Here is a 12,926-nt window from a genome sequence, read left to right as displayed (position 1 = left end):
TGGGTGTTTTGATCAATCCGGCACATCTACTGGATGTTTGTGGCTATCTGGGTGGGTGCTACATGTATTTTTATTTCTAGGTAAAAACCAGAAAAAAATTTCCACTTATGCTCCTGTCTCTTTTATGAGAAAACATTGCACAATGATCTCGTTTATGGCCTAGAACTCCCAATATTAAGTTTCCACAACCCACCGAATCTAGGAAGAAGCTCACACTTGCGTTCTTATCTGACCACACTGGTTACAAATGAAGCAGGTTGCTGCTTCGCGATGAAAATTGTTTCTATATTGATTCTAATCAGCGGTACAATATCAACAGTTAGTAGGATTATTTCCTTAAATTTTTGTGCATGTGCTTTACGCAGCCTGGTTCAGATATTAAACCATGAATCACAGCTAAGCAATACGCTTCATCGGAGCACTCGCACAACTTCACGGAACACACTGAAACATTTTAGATTGTCACTCTCGGATGTGGTGCTTGACATAATTATGAAATTCAGTGCTTTACATTACTGCATAACAAACACAGAGTGAATTAAATTGTTTTTATTCACCTTTAAAATATTCTGCAAGAAACTGTACAGCAAACTCCTCTACCTCGCACTGAAGTGACTTAATGTCCGCTAGTAAAAAGTTCAGTAATAAACAAGGTGGAGCATGCATTGAGCATAGCATTCAAACTGCACATTGCCCAATCATGTTTAGGATGCCAGAGAGGTGAGAAGCTATTGCATCTAGACAAAAAAGAAGTTCTTGTTTGAATCAGGCAGTAACATGCGCCACCCTGCCAAGTTTGCTTCAGTTATTAGTGCTCGTACAGTGCAGGAAAAAAAGAGAAAGTGCAGCATCCATCTCTGCAATATACACACATTTTCCATAAATGCTTGTGCGGCCGTTGGTAGCACTTGCATGTCAGAGAAAGGTCTATTTACATTTGCATAGACATCTTGTGGCTACTTTTTAAGTAAGCAATCTGACCAAAAAAAAATCTCAGCTTCGGCTGAATATATTCTTCGATAAGCATACTGAAGAGCATGCAGAAGGCCCCAAGCAACTTTTTTTCGGTTCTAATATGGCAGTCAGTAAAGTTAAACCTTAATATGACAAAGCCAGTAAAATCGGCAATTTACTTCATTATACTGAAATATAATCTTTTATGCAAATAAGTACAGCTGCTGATGGATATTTCTTACATGGAAGAGGCTGCAAAATATTCGGAATTATCAGGCAACTGGAAAAAGCAAGCTTGAAGGAGCAAAAAACAGTATTTTGTTGAACTTGAGTCAGTGACAAAGGATATGGTTTCATGCCGTGTCGACAATATTTTTACATCGGTGATACGAAGATATGCCAGCCACGCTTTTGTGTCTACCCTGCCACCGCAGCTGATAGTGTCGCCCACAGTGGGACGACACCACCATGAAAAGCGCCGGCAGTGGGGAGCGAATGTTTTGTCTGCCTGTCGCTTCAATGTGTATCCGCAACCCAAGACGCAACTACAACCTCTAGCACTAACTGTATGGTAAAACAGCGCACAATGCCATGCCATGTAAGCTCGCCCAGCTCAGACTTTCCATACGTGGAAGATTGCGTCTAGATCAGGATGTGTGGGCTGCGTATACACTCAGCCACACTGATAGCCATGGGTTTGGCCACGACTAAGCTAGAAAAGGAGACGTATGCCAACTTGCCTCTCCCTCCCTGTTTGCCACTTTCACTCGCACCCTAAGCATACAGCGCACAAGGCGCAATAGCATTTCATCGCACTTGGAGTGCATACTGAACATGATACTGCTCCACTTCGGTGGTCGCTCTCGGTTGCGCACACAATTTGAAAGGTTCGTTCACAAGCAGCCACATGCAATTCAACTATTTGACTATCTGCGTCTGTGGAAGTTTCCATTTGTTGTCTCGGTATTTCTTCGCAGCAGCAGTGAAAAGACGCTTCAGTGCATCTTCGAAACTCGAGATTACGTAAAATTCAGCATTAAGCACGCAGCAAGACAGTACAGATGATACCACTGCCGTCTCAGTACGCATATTCTTTACACGCATGACAGATAACCTCCAAAACGGCGCGTAAGCTGCATTGCGCTCAGCCGTGCTGACAGCTATGTGTAGCCATAACCGTGCTAGAAAATAAGATGCCACACCAACCTGCTCCCCCCTTCCCCTTGCGTGTGCTTAATTGCGTTATCGCAAACTTGCTCCCCTACCCCCCTTTCCCCTTGCTCTCGCAGGAAGACAGCTCTCAAGTCACTATCATTAGTGGCTCACCCTCGCATGCTTTCACTCACATCCAAATCACACAGCATACAAGGCAGTAGAGTATCTTATCGCACTTGCAGTTTATATCAACCATGACGCTACTACACTTCGGCAGTCCCTCTCGGTTGTGCAACAAGCGATTTCAGAGGTGCGTTCGCAAGCAGCTGTTTGTAATCCACTATTTGACCATCTGCATATGTGGAAGTTTTCATTTTTGTCTCGGTATTTCTTCGTGGCAGCAGTGAAATTTTGTTACATTAAAATCGTATATAAGCACACTTCATTTTACTGAGGTTTTAAATCTATGGATAAGAAGCTATAAAAAGTTAATTGCTTCATTATATTGAGAACTTTGTTGTACTGAAGTCATTATATCAAGGTTTAACTGTAACACAAGCTTCCTAAAATGCAGGATAAAATCACCGCGCCCGCTGTCGCTGTGGAGAAGCGATGTCACATGATCCAACTTTCTATGCACGAACTGCAACACCAGCGCTTATAGTGGCTTAGCAGCACAAATTAATATACTGAAGCACATGGAAGGCATCATTTGAAATTAGAGCTGTAAACCGCTGCAAGATCCCATATGACCGCTTGGTGTGTCACATCTACAAGTGCACATAGCATGGCAACGCTTCAGAATCGCAAGCATGGTACAATCATGCTTAAAATGCACTGTGTACATATTGAGGCACTCTCAAAAAGACATGTGCAGTCACGTGTAAAGTGGATTCAGAAGATGCAGAAAAATAGATGTATGGGCGTCTGCACTGGCAACACCATTGTTTTAAAAATATGAACTTTCTTTTTAGTTGTTTCTGTCAACCTAATCCCTAGACATTGGTGCAGTATATTTGAAATGGTACACTTTGCTTCCACACCTGAAATGCAAGTTTTCTCAATCAAGACATAGAGTCATACATTAGTGGACGCAACAAAGCTCAGAGAAACATTTGAAATTTTTGCTCTCTTCTGCTGATGTCCGTTCTCAACAACGATGAGTATACAAGAAATGTGTTACAGGTTTTTCAACAGGCAGAATCTAACAGCTTGAACCTAAACTGCTGTATAATGTTGCCTGACATTTACAGCAATAGTTCTTGCAACTCAAACTGAGGTGCTTTGCATGCATGGCATAAATAATAGTGGCACATTATTTCGCAAGAGAGCACACAGCAAGAACTTTTTCACCATAAAATACCTTGTAATCAGTTTCTGTGGAGTCCAATTCAGTCAATTCACAGTTGAGTGATCTGTAAAGACGGTCGATGGGGCTCAGATTCCCAGTCAGAAGTTCCTTCTTTAGAAGTTCCAAGGATGTCTGGATACCCTCCAAAGCCTGAAATATGTATCCTAGCATAAGTTTAATCTTTTAATCACAGTAGATAAGTCCTCCATAAAAGCCAAGTTCAGGCATATACGCTTCCAGCCAACACTAATTTTCAGTGAAACAACTTTACTGTAAGAATTTTAACTTTTGTTTTCCTGGGTTAAAGCAATACTAGAACCTGCCCATAGTGAATGTACAGTGACCTGCATTTTTATTTCAACTTAAAAAAAGAAAAAAAAAGACTTGGCACATACTTCTGCTTTGTTCCCACTCGAATTTCACAACATGATTGCTTTTTTTCATCTGCATCATTCAATAAAACACTTCCATCATTGTTTGATGATGATGATGACGATGATGCATGGTGTTTTTTTGGCGCAAGGGGCCATCATTGTTTGCCTTGTTCGTCTCGACATTTAGTACCCAACAGGCAGCGAAACCAGTTCACATATCTTCAAAAGCTTGCTTTCGTGATGGCAAAGTGCACACAGGATGTAGGTTCCCCTTTCCCCAACACTTTGGTGAACTAGACAAGCAAAAATGAATTGCTTCATTGAACAATGCAGACGAAAAATGTCATCTTGTTGCAAAATTTCAGTGAAAAATGGAAGCAATAAACAAAATCTTTCGAGTTATTAGACTAAAAAACACAGGTCACTGTACAAACCATTACTAAAGGAATCCACATCAACAGACTCCCAGCTCACCCCTGCCCCTTGAGGCCACAAAAAGTGCATGCGAGCAGCCATGCAAGTGCACGAGAGCTGTGACAGATGAGAAGGGAGAACGATGAGCGGGGAGCATGGCTTGGCATCTGGCTTGGCTAGTGAGCTGCAGCCAGGTAAAAAGTAATTGCAAGTGATACTGCCAATGCTGCTCCGTTGCCTCTATCCTGATAGTATTTCCAAAGTCGAGATAAGAGGTGAAAAACACACGGGTTGAAACCACAGCTGGAAAAAAATTTCGACTTGACCAATATTTTGAGATACTGGATTTGGAGTTGAGGGTTTACTGTTATGCAAAAAAAAAAGGTAGAATTTCAATATAACGAAATTCTGATATGACAAAGTGACAATTTTACCGATTTATGCACGAGGACACTTCACTAACACTGTGCAATAATGTGCGAGTGGTCACTGTGTAATACACCTCTGCATCTGCTCACACCTGGCTGAAGTGGTAATGAAAGAGTAGCCACTCAACAATTAGAACACTAGTAGTGCCATTGCAACTGTCCACTTTGTGAAGGTGTACTATAGCATCCGACTGGAACTGAGCATTAGCCACTATTTGTCTTGTGCACCTACCTCCAGCAGTATCATTTTCTCTTGCACATGTTCATTTGTACAAATCATCTCAGGCCTTTGCCTTCGCCTGGAAAAAGCAGACTCTTATTATAACATGCATTATTACAACTGTGACTTTTATCACTCCTCTGGGTTCACTTTCAACTGAAATAACCACACATACGTAAATGAATGAGGAACACAGGTGTAGAATTCGCTACAGGCGTCCATGAGTTGACTTTTAGGGCACTTCTTGTTAATGCAATCTTCAACTTTGTGAAGTGCCTCATAGCCTGCTTGAATCTGCTCCTTCGTGAGCCTGCCTGTAACACAACACATACGAAGCAAACCAATGCACTAGAGGTTGTAAAAACACATACCTCGTGTGCCTTTAGCAAACATGGACATAGGACTTACCTAGGGGCATTTTTACCACATCAAACTTCAGGTCAATAAGAGTTTGTTTCATTGTCTTCACATCGCATATGAGATGCACGAGTTTCTGAAAAATTTATAACACAGTAAGCCAGCTGTACCTGCTTGTGATTGGAATAATAAGCATAGATTAAAATGGTCACCCAACCTGCAAGCTGGGTGCGAGCTTGCTTTTTTCAATATTCTTGGAAATATCCGCAACAAGACTGTCAATATGGTCTCCATGGGACTCCTTAAAATGCAAGTTTTTTCAGTGTAAATCTTCGACCTTCCAGCTGCGACACAAATGTACTTACAGGATGACTGTAGTCCATTTTGAGCATGTCGTACTTCCCCTTGTGTTTTGTGAATTTCATTTTAGTGGCCCATACTGGCCACTCGTTGCCAGTTTTCAAGTGGAATCTAAATTTAGAAAGAACATTATGTTGTCATTGCTACAAATTACAAAAATTTCACATAAAGTTCTCATCCAAACAGTGAATTAAATACGAAAAGCCACTAACTTTTCTTCAAACAGCAACTTTGCTTTCAGGATGTCATTCTCACAGCAGACCAATTTTGATGCTCCCTTTTCTCCAACACGGCCCCAGCGAAACCATACGTAGTAATAGTCGTTGTACACATCCTCTACCAGCTGCATATTATAAAATTTGTTCCGATTCATTTGGAGGCATGACTGGTTCAGTACAACATTATAGAAGACCCCACAGTCACCATAGATGGTTGGCGCAACCAATTGTTCTGCACACAGTGGATCCACAGAGGGAAGTTGTTTTCGAACTGGTGCACTGGTTCCTGCGGCTGTTTTCTGGCAAGTGGTCTCTTCCTTTGCAGTTCTTTTCTTGCCTGCTCAGATATAAAATAAAATAGAGAAGAACACAGGAGGAAGATTAACCAGCTGGTTTTCAGCACTGCATAAACATAGAAACGTGAAAGAGCAAAAAAGCATACATTGCAAAAAACCATCATTAACAAACTGCGTTTTGTTGCAAAAACGCAAATACACTACACCACAGAAAAAGCACAGGAGTGAATTATCAAAGCCAGAAAATGTGCAGAGAACACTTAGACTGATGTCACCTACATATTGCAGTGTACCAATGTGAGTCTTTGCAACAAAATGGTTGTTTTGTTAGTCACCACCTGTGTTGCCTGCCTTCACCTGCATTTTTGTGCTGTTCATATAAGGCATTGTAAAATACTCCAACATAATGCGTTTATTGTGAAAACTTATTTATTTATACATATACCTAGTAGTTTCCAGGGTTTATAAAATTATGTGAGAAGGGTTGTACAGAACAAAAGCGTGTATATTGTACATAGCACAGAAAATACTGAATTTGAGCAAATGTACACAAATTTAGTATAAGGAAACTGAAAACAATTTCTTGAAAACAGAAGTACCGTGTTTACTTAAATGTACACTGATACTTTTCTTAAAAAATAATTTTTTAATGTTGGGGGTCATATAGTAGATCTGATGCTACAGATCGGGGAAGAAGCTACACCTGCTAAATGCAGTCGTCACGCCTCCATTCGTCACACCCGCCAGCAGCCCAAATTGGCCTGTCCGTGCCGGAGTGAAGGTCGGTGCAAGGCTACGACTTTGCACGCCTGTTAATAGCCCAAATTGGCACGACCACACCGGGGATCGGAGTCAGCGTGCGTTACTCCTGCCTTCTTGACACTCAGGGAGGGGCGTACATTTCTGACCGGGCGCACCGAAAGGGGCAACCAGCTCACCGACGCCGGGATTGGTCTCCTGACGCCGGATTGGTGCAAACCAGGAACAATGACGATGCAGGCATAAAAAGCGGATCCAGATGGCTGAGAGGGGACGCTCAGAAACAGTGTGACTCGGACATGCTAAGACACTACCATAGTATGCTCCAATAGTTGGAGCCATTTTGTATTCTCAATCATGTAACCTTTTTGAACATATTGCTTTTTCTTAATTCTCTTAAAACGTTGTTCAGAACCTTTTCTCCCGGCACCTGGCACGGCACCACCAATGGAAACTTCGTTGGCCGCACGGATCCCCGACTACGCAATAGTGGCAGTCAACGGTGAGATTGACCTTACGGAACTTGGGACGCTCTGGACAATCGCAACAGTGCGTAGAGCATCGCAGCTTAAAAATGAGGAGCAGCTGCTGTTAGGTCAATCAAAGCTCACAGAATTAGAAGCACAGGAACTGGTAAAATACAAGGGAATGAAAAATGGCAGCATCCAAGAACAACAAAGAAAGAAACGCAAGCGTGACAATGTCCCAACGACCCTGAGAAGCGATTCTCAAAGTCATAATCTTGAATCCGAACCAACCGATTGTCCTGAAGTAACTAGCAAAAAAAAAAGCACAAGACAATGGGCAATGCCTCAAATGTCATTGACTTGTCGAGTAGCCCATTGTCCAGAGCACAACGAAATCTCCTTTCAAAAGGTCAAACCTTTTGTCCGGCATCCGGAAGGATGAACAGAGTTTCAAGTGTTCCAAGATTTCAATGATTTCGCGAGAAATTTACACCCAAGGGAGTACTTCTATGATCGTACCACTGCAGAGGGGAGTTGTGATCAGCTAGATGGACTCTCCGATAAATCATGGACACCTGGTGAGGCACACAATAAATATCTGGACATGTACATTTGCGCGATTCAACAAGACATTAGAAAAGAGTATGAGAGGCATCGTACCATCTGCAGCAACCTTTCAAAAGAGGACGAGGAAGCGCTGCGAGCCTTGCATGACGATCAAACAATTGTCATTAGGCCAGCGGACAAAGGTAGTGCAGGGGTGGTACTTGACCAGACTGTTTACATAGCCGAAGGTTTTCATCAACTGGACAACTCTTACTAAAAATTCACAAAATAAACAATCTCGGCCAGCCTATCGTTTCCAGCAATGGAACAGTAATTGAGAAAATATTCAGCTTTATTGACATTCTCATTAAGGAAATTCCATCTTCATTCCCCTCGTACATTAAAGACACAAATCACTTCCTTCGGAAGGTATCAAACCTGGTAGTACCGGCGGGAGGCTACTTAATCACTATGGATGTTGCATCTTTGTACACCAGCATACCCCACGCTGAGGGCATAGATTTTATAGTTTCAGCCTACGCTGGTTCCAGCCAATTAGAGAAAGATACAGTTGAGACTCTTCTGAATTTAGTACTGAAATATAATCACTTAGAGTTCAATAACAAGCATTATCTGCAAATCAGCAGAACCGCCATCGGAACAAAGATGGTGCCAAATTACGCAAATATATTTATGGCATCGTTAGAAATCCCCTTCCTCACAAATTCGGCCATAAAACCAATATTTTACAAGAGATTCCTGGATGACATTTTCCTTGTGTAGGCCGACAGTGAACAATGTCTCTTGCACTTCATTTCCAATTTGAATTCTCTGCGCCAGTCAATTTGCTTTATGCACAACTTCTCCCAAGATAGTATTCACTTCCTCGATGTCACTTTGTCACTGAGTGGCAGTCACACTTCCACGTCCCTATACAAAAAGCCAACAAATCATCGGCAATATCTGCATTTCTATAATAGCCACCCAATCACTGCAAAACACTGCAAAACAAGCATCCCCTACTTCCAAGTCCACAGATACAGGAGAATCTGTTCTGAATCTGCACAATTTGAGAGACACACAGAGGAACTGAAATCCGCTCTTGTAGGCCAAAAATATCCTCCACAAATAGTCGACAATGCCATTGAACAGCTTAGATTGAGTACATGTAATGGGAGAAAGGGTGAGCAATACACTACCAGTGCTCCACAGGTCAATGCCATTCTCAACCAACATTTTAACATCATGAAACAGAGCATCCGACTTGCTACTATCTTCAAGCGGCCGCCTCATGTGGCATATAGAAGAAACAAAAATTTAAGGGATTTGTTAGTCAGGGCGAGGACACAGATGCCCGATGCACCCAAGGGTTGTCGCCCATGTGGGAAGCTTCGTTGCAAGGTTTGTCATCACATGACAACAACAGACACAGCTGAGGCATCGAACTCGTCCTTTGTATATAAAATTAACAAAAATCTTGACTGTGATTCCAGTAACGTCGTGTACAAAATTCGATGCGAGGTGTGTAAGCAGGAATATATTGGACAAACAGAGACCCCTTTTTGCCTGCGGTTAAACAATCACCGCGAGCATGTGAAAAGTTTCCAGAATTTACCCTTCTCCAGGCACGTTCCGCTGCCAGATCACTCCTTTGAATGTGTGAACGTCGTGCTCTTGGAGTCTGGTTTCCAACACACCCGTGCACGCAGTGTATTGGAATCGAGAGAGAATCATTTTTCATCCATAAATTTGGAATGTACGGTAAAGGAATTAACGAGTCCGGGACAGTTGACGTGCCTCCGGGATATGCAGTAAGAGTGCATGGGGAGTGCGAATACACGTTGTCTACTCGAAAATTGAGACGCTGGCCATTGCTTGCTGCTCCCTCTGCGTGCGCCTGGCGAGTGGAAAACTAATAAATCCAGTTTCCTCTGCCCTGCCACACAAAGATATTTTAAAATTTTTTACAAAAAATGAATCCCTTTTCATCCCATGCTCATATTGAACGATGAACCATTTGTGCCATATGAAGATACCTTTAACTATTTAAAAGCCACAGGAACCCTACAAGAACTGTAGCACATTTCATGTTCTTATATTTTTACTTGGCCATCTACACCATTTTACCACATTTGAACAAATAAGCTCATTCGAAAGGTAGTGACTACAGTGACTGGGCCGTCACTATAACGATGTCGGTATTGGAGGCGAGCATAGTTTCACACAACTACGGGGGGCGAGGGCTTACAGAGTCACCCTCTGTCGGAAGCGCCTCTCTTGCGTAGTCTGAGGGATAACGCGACGCACCCCTCATAGGTTTGGCTATCGGCGCTAAATAAGGATACTATGCGGGAGCCCTCGTAGACACTTTTGCAAGTACTTTCGAAATGGCAGAAGTATTCTACCTTTAAAATAATCGTGGACAAACATAAAGCACAGAATGGTTTACAGACACTATCTCTTTACCTACTACGTGCAGTAAGCTGGGACACTGCGCGCGGTCGCCGCAATCGATTCCCCCAAATCGGTTTCTTGCATGAAAGGTAGGCAATAGCTGAGAGAAAACTGTGAAATATGTCCTTATAGTGAGCTATCTGTGTAACCAAATGGAGCAAATCAGAATGAAGCTTCAATGCAGCGATCGCACGGGTTTGCGGTGACCGACTGCGCGTCTGCATGCATGTCGGCGCACAATGTTTCGCTTTCGCTGTGAGAGCGTTTTCGCACCGTGCCGTGAGCTTTATGCCGCAGTATATGAGCATTTGACCGTACGCAAGCAATCATTGTTACATGGGTACTATACGAGCTGTTCAAAAATAATTTCGTTATAGCTAGGCTTCGACGTCTACGGCAACTTGTGATGTGCCGTCGCGACGATTCAGTCTTTTTTTTTTTTCTTTTTTGCTGAAGTCTTGGAAGCTTCAATGTAATTATTTCTCAAGTTGCATCGCGCTGTATGTTTGTCGGTCTTCTAAGCGAGCAATTACCAGCTGCTTCTTTCTATTAATCCAGTACAATATTCATTGTCTGGTGCTACACAAGCATGAACATATGCCATGCCTTTTTTTAATGTGCTTTTTACAGTTCCCTTTCCATTCTAGTGAACTTTTTTTCTCTCTTTATTATTACCATCATAGGTGTTGCAGTACATTTGCAAAAGACTGTTGGACCCAATAGCCGCAGGCTAGAGGATGGGTCCGGATATGTGAAATATAATAGACATTCGGTACAAGCATAGGGGGATCAATACAGGGGATGAATGCAACACATTAGCATGTTAAAAACAGAAAATAAATTTACGGCATGCATAGAAATTATTACCAGTTACATAAATTATCAAACCACAAACAACAGAACCCCAAGCAAGAATACAGGCACAAGATCAGTGGTTTATAGCTAATAAATGGCGCTTGGCCGAAATTTTGTGTTTCTTATTATGGAGGGTATGTTGTTCCATGTCTTAACTCCAACACATTCAAGTAGTCTTGTGCCATATACACATTATGTTCAGGAGCCAGGTTGAAATTTCCAGTGGCAGTACTTCTGGTAGCAGGTGATGATGAAAAAAATATGGACACAGGGAAAGCACGATTACGTTTCACAACACTGTTTACGTGGCTAGCTGTTTTATGCTCACGCATAAGATCGATGGCAATATGTTAAGTTGATTAAACAGTAACCTGCTGGGTGTATCGGTTTTTAAGTGAGTCATGATTCTTAATGCCCGCTTTTGTACAACCAAATGGAGCATAACGGAGTGAAGCTTCAATGCAGTCGGGCCCCGTCACTGCAGCGTAGATGTTAAAGTGCCGGGCCCCGTCACTGTAGTCATTACCAATTCGAAAAACATGTGCGTGGCGCATTATAGCCTGCACGGCTGCTGCGCCATTAAAACCCCAGATCATCATCATTAATGCAATGGTGCAACTCATTTGGGGGATCAGCCATGAATCGGCAGTACTAGCGTTCGAGAAAGTAAGATTATCGGCAGGTATGATTACCAGATCTTTTTCGGCGTTCGAGGCGTCCATCGGAATGGAAAATAGGAAACTCGTCGTCGCTGTCACTGACAACGTGCACCGGTGGCAGATCGTCATCGCTGTCACGTTCTGAATCAGAGTTTATTGTAATAACCTCCTGCAACTTCCTGCATGATGGAAAAACAAGGTATTATACGACAGCTCCGTAATTATATGTTCATACTTAAATCACGAAAACTTCGTTTAGGCAGAGGAAGCGACACTCAGCATTTACCGAACAGGACAAGATTAGTCAGTGGTACGGCGTATGCACTAAAAGCGTTCCAGGCAAATACCGAGCCAGCGCACATGGAAAACAGCAATCACACTAAGCAAAACTGAGAGCTTACTGTGGAGTGTGGTGCGTCGGTCCAGCTTCTGAACGACGCTTCGGCATTGTGCAACCACGACGATCGAACACGACAACCAGTTGAGCAAACTTGAACAAAGACGGTGCCGACGACACTTCACGCCTCACTATAAAAGACGAACGCCAGAAGGCAGAAAATACAAGTTGGCACACGCGAGGATGGCGATAAAGTAATTTACTTTGCTTGCTTACACTCTAGTTACGTATTTTAGTTCGCATTCAGACACATTTGGCGTCATGTACTCACATTTTTACGCGCCATCGTTAGATGTTTTGCAAGTTTCGCGCGTTATCAGAGCCTCAGACTCAGACGTTCGTCTGAACAGTGTGAGCGCTTTTTCTACGGAGGCAAAGCGCGCACAAGTGAGAGCGCTTCTGTAAAGAGTCCCGCGTTTTCATCCATGTTAGTTTAAGCTGGGGACCGAAAAGAAATCATAAACACTTTGTTAGCAGCACTCAAATAAGGCAAAACACACAAGTGAATGTAAAACTTTACTTATTTTGCGGCTTTTCCCTTCCGCGTCTGGGCAAACGCGTAACCGTCGCACCGGCTGTCAAACGCTGGCGTACTACTTGGCGCGGTAACACATGTGCAGAAGCTCCGCCCCCGTCATAGCTCCGTGTTCCTCACTATAAAA

At 42.8% G+C, this 12,926-nt stretch overlaps 1 protein-coding gene across 1 annotated transcript in view; it reads right to left on the bottom strand.

The window, feature by feature from the left end:
• The window catches only part of LOC126544823 (poly [ADP-ribose] polymerase 2-like), a 50,028-nt gene extending 37,102 nt beyond the window's left edge, over positions 1-12,926 (bottom strand). Inside the window, exons 1-11 of the mRNA XM_050192313.3 lie at positions 12,785-12,926; positions 12,536-12,702; positions 12,269-12,395; positions 11,901-12,046; positions 5,826-6,168; positions 5,619-5,724; positions 5,471-5,554; positions 5,305-5,389; positions 5,072-5,210; positions 4,909-4,975; positions 3,473-3,610 (exon numbers count right to left, since the gene is read on the bottom strand). Coding sequence (XP_050048270.1) covers positions 3,473-3,610; positions 4,909-4,975; positions 5,072-5,210; positions 5,305-5,389; positions 5,471-5,554; positions 5,619-5,724; positions 5,826-6,168; positions 11,901-12,046; positions 12,269-12,315 — 1,155 coding nt within the window. The 5' untranslated portion in view covers positions 12,316-12,395; positions 12,536-12,702; positions 12,785-12,926. The remainder of the gene's footprint in view (positions 1-3,472; positions 3,611-4,908; positions 4,976-5,071; positions 5,211-5,304; positions 5,390-5,470; positions 5,555-5,618; positions 5,725-5,825; positions 6,169-11,900; positions 12,047-12,268; positions 12,396-12,535; positions 12,703-12,784) is intronic.

The sequence above is a fragment of the Dermacentor andersoni genome, chromosome 1, assembly GCF_023375885.2.
Source record: "Dermacentor andersoni chromosome 1, qqDerAnde1_hic_scaffold, whole genome shotgun sequence".
Taxonomy (NCBI): Eukaryota; Metazoa; Arthropoda; class Arachnida; order Ixodida; family Ixodidae; genus Dermacentor; species Dermacentor andersoni.
The sequence above is the reverse complement of the archived record's forward strand: the minus strand, read 5'-3'. Positions and strand labels throughout refer to the sequence as shown.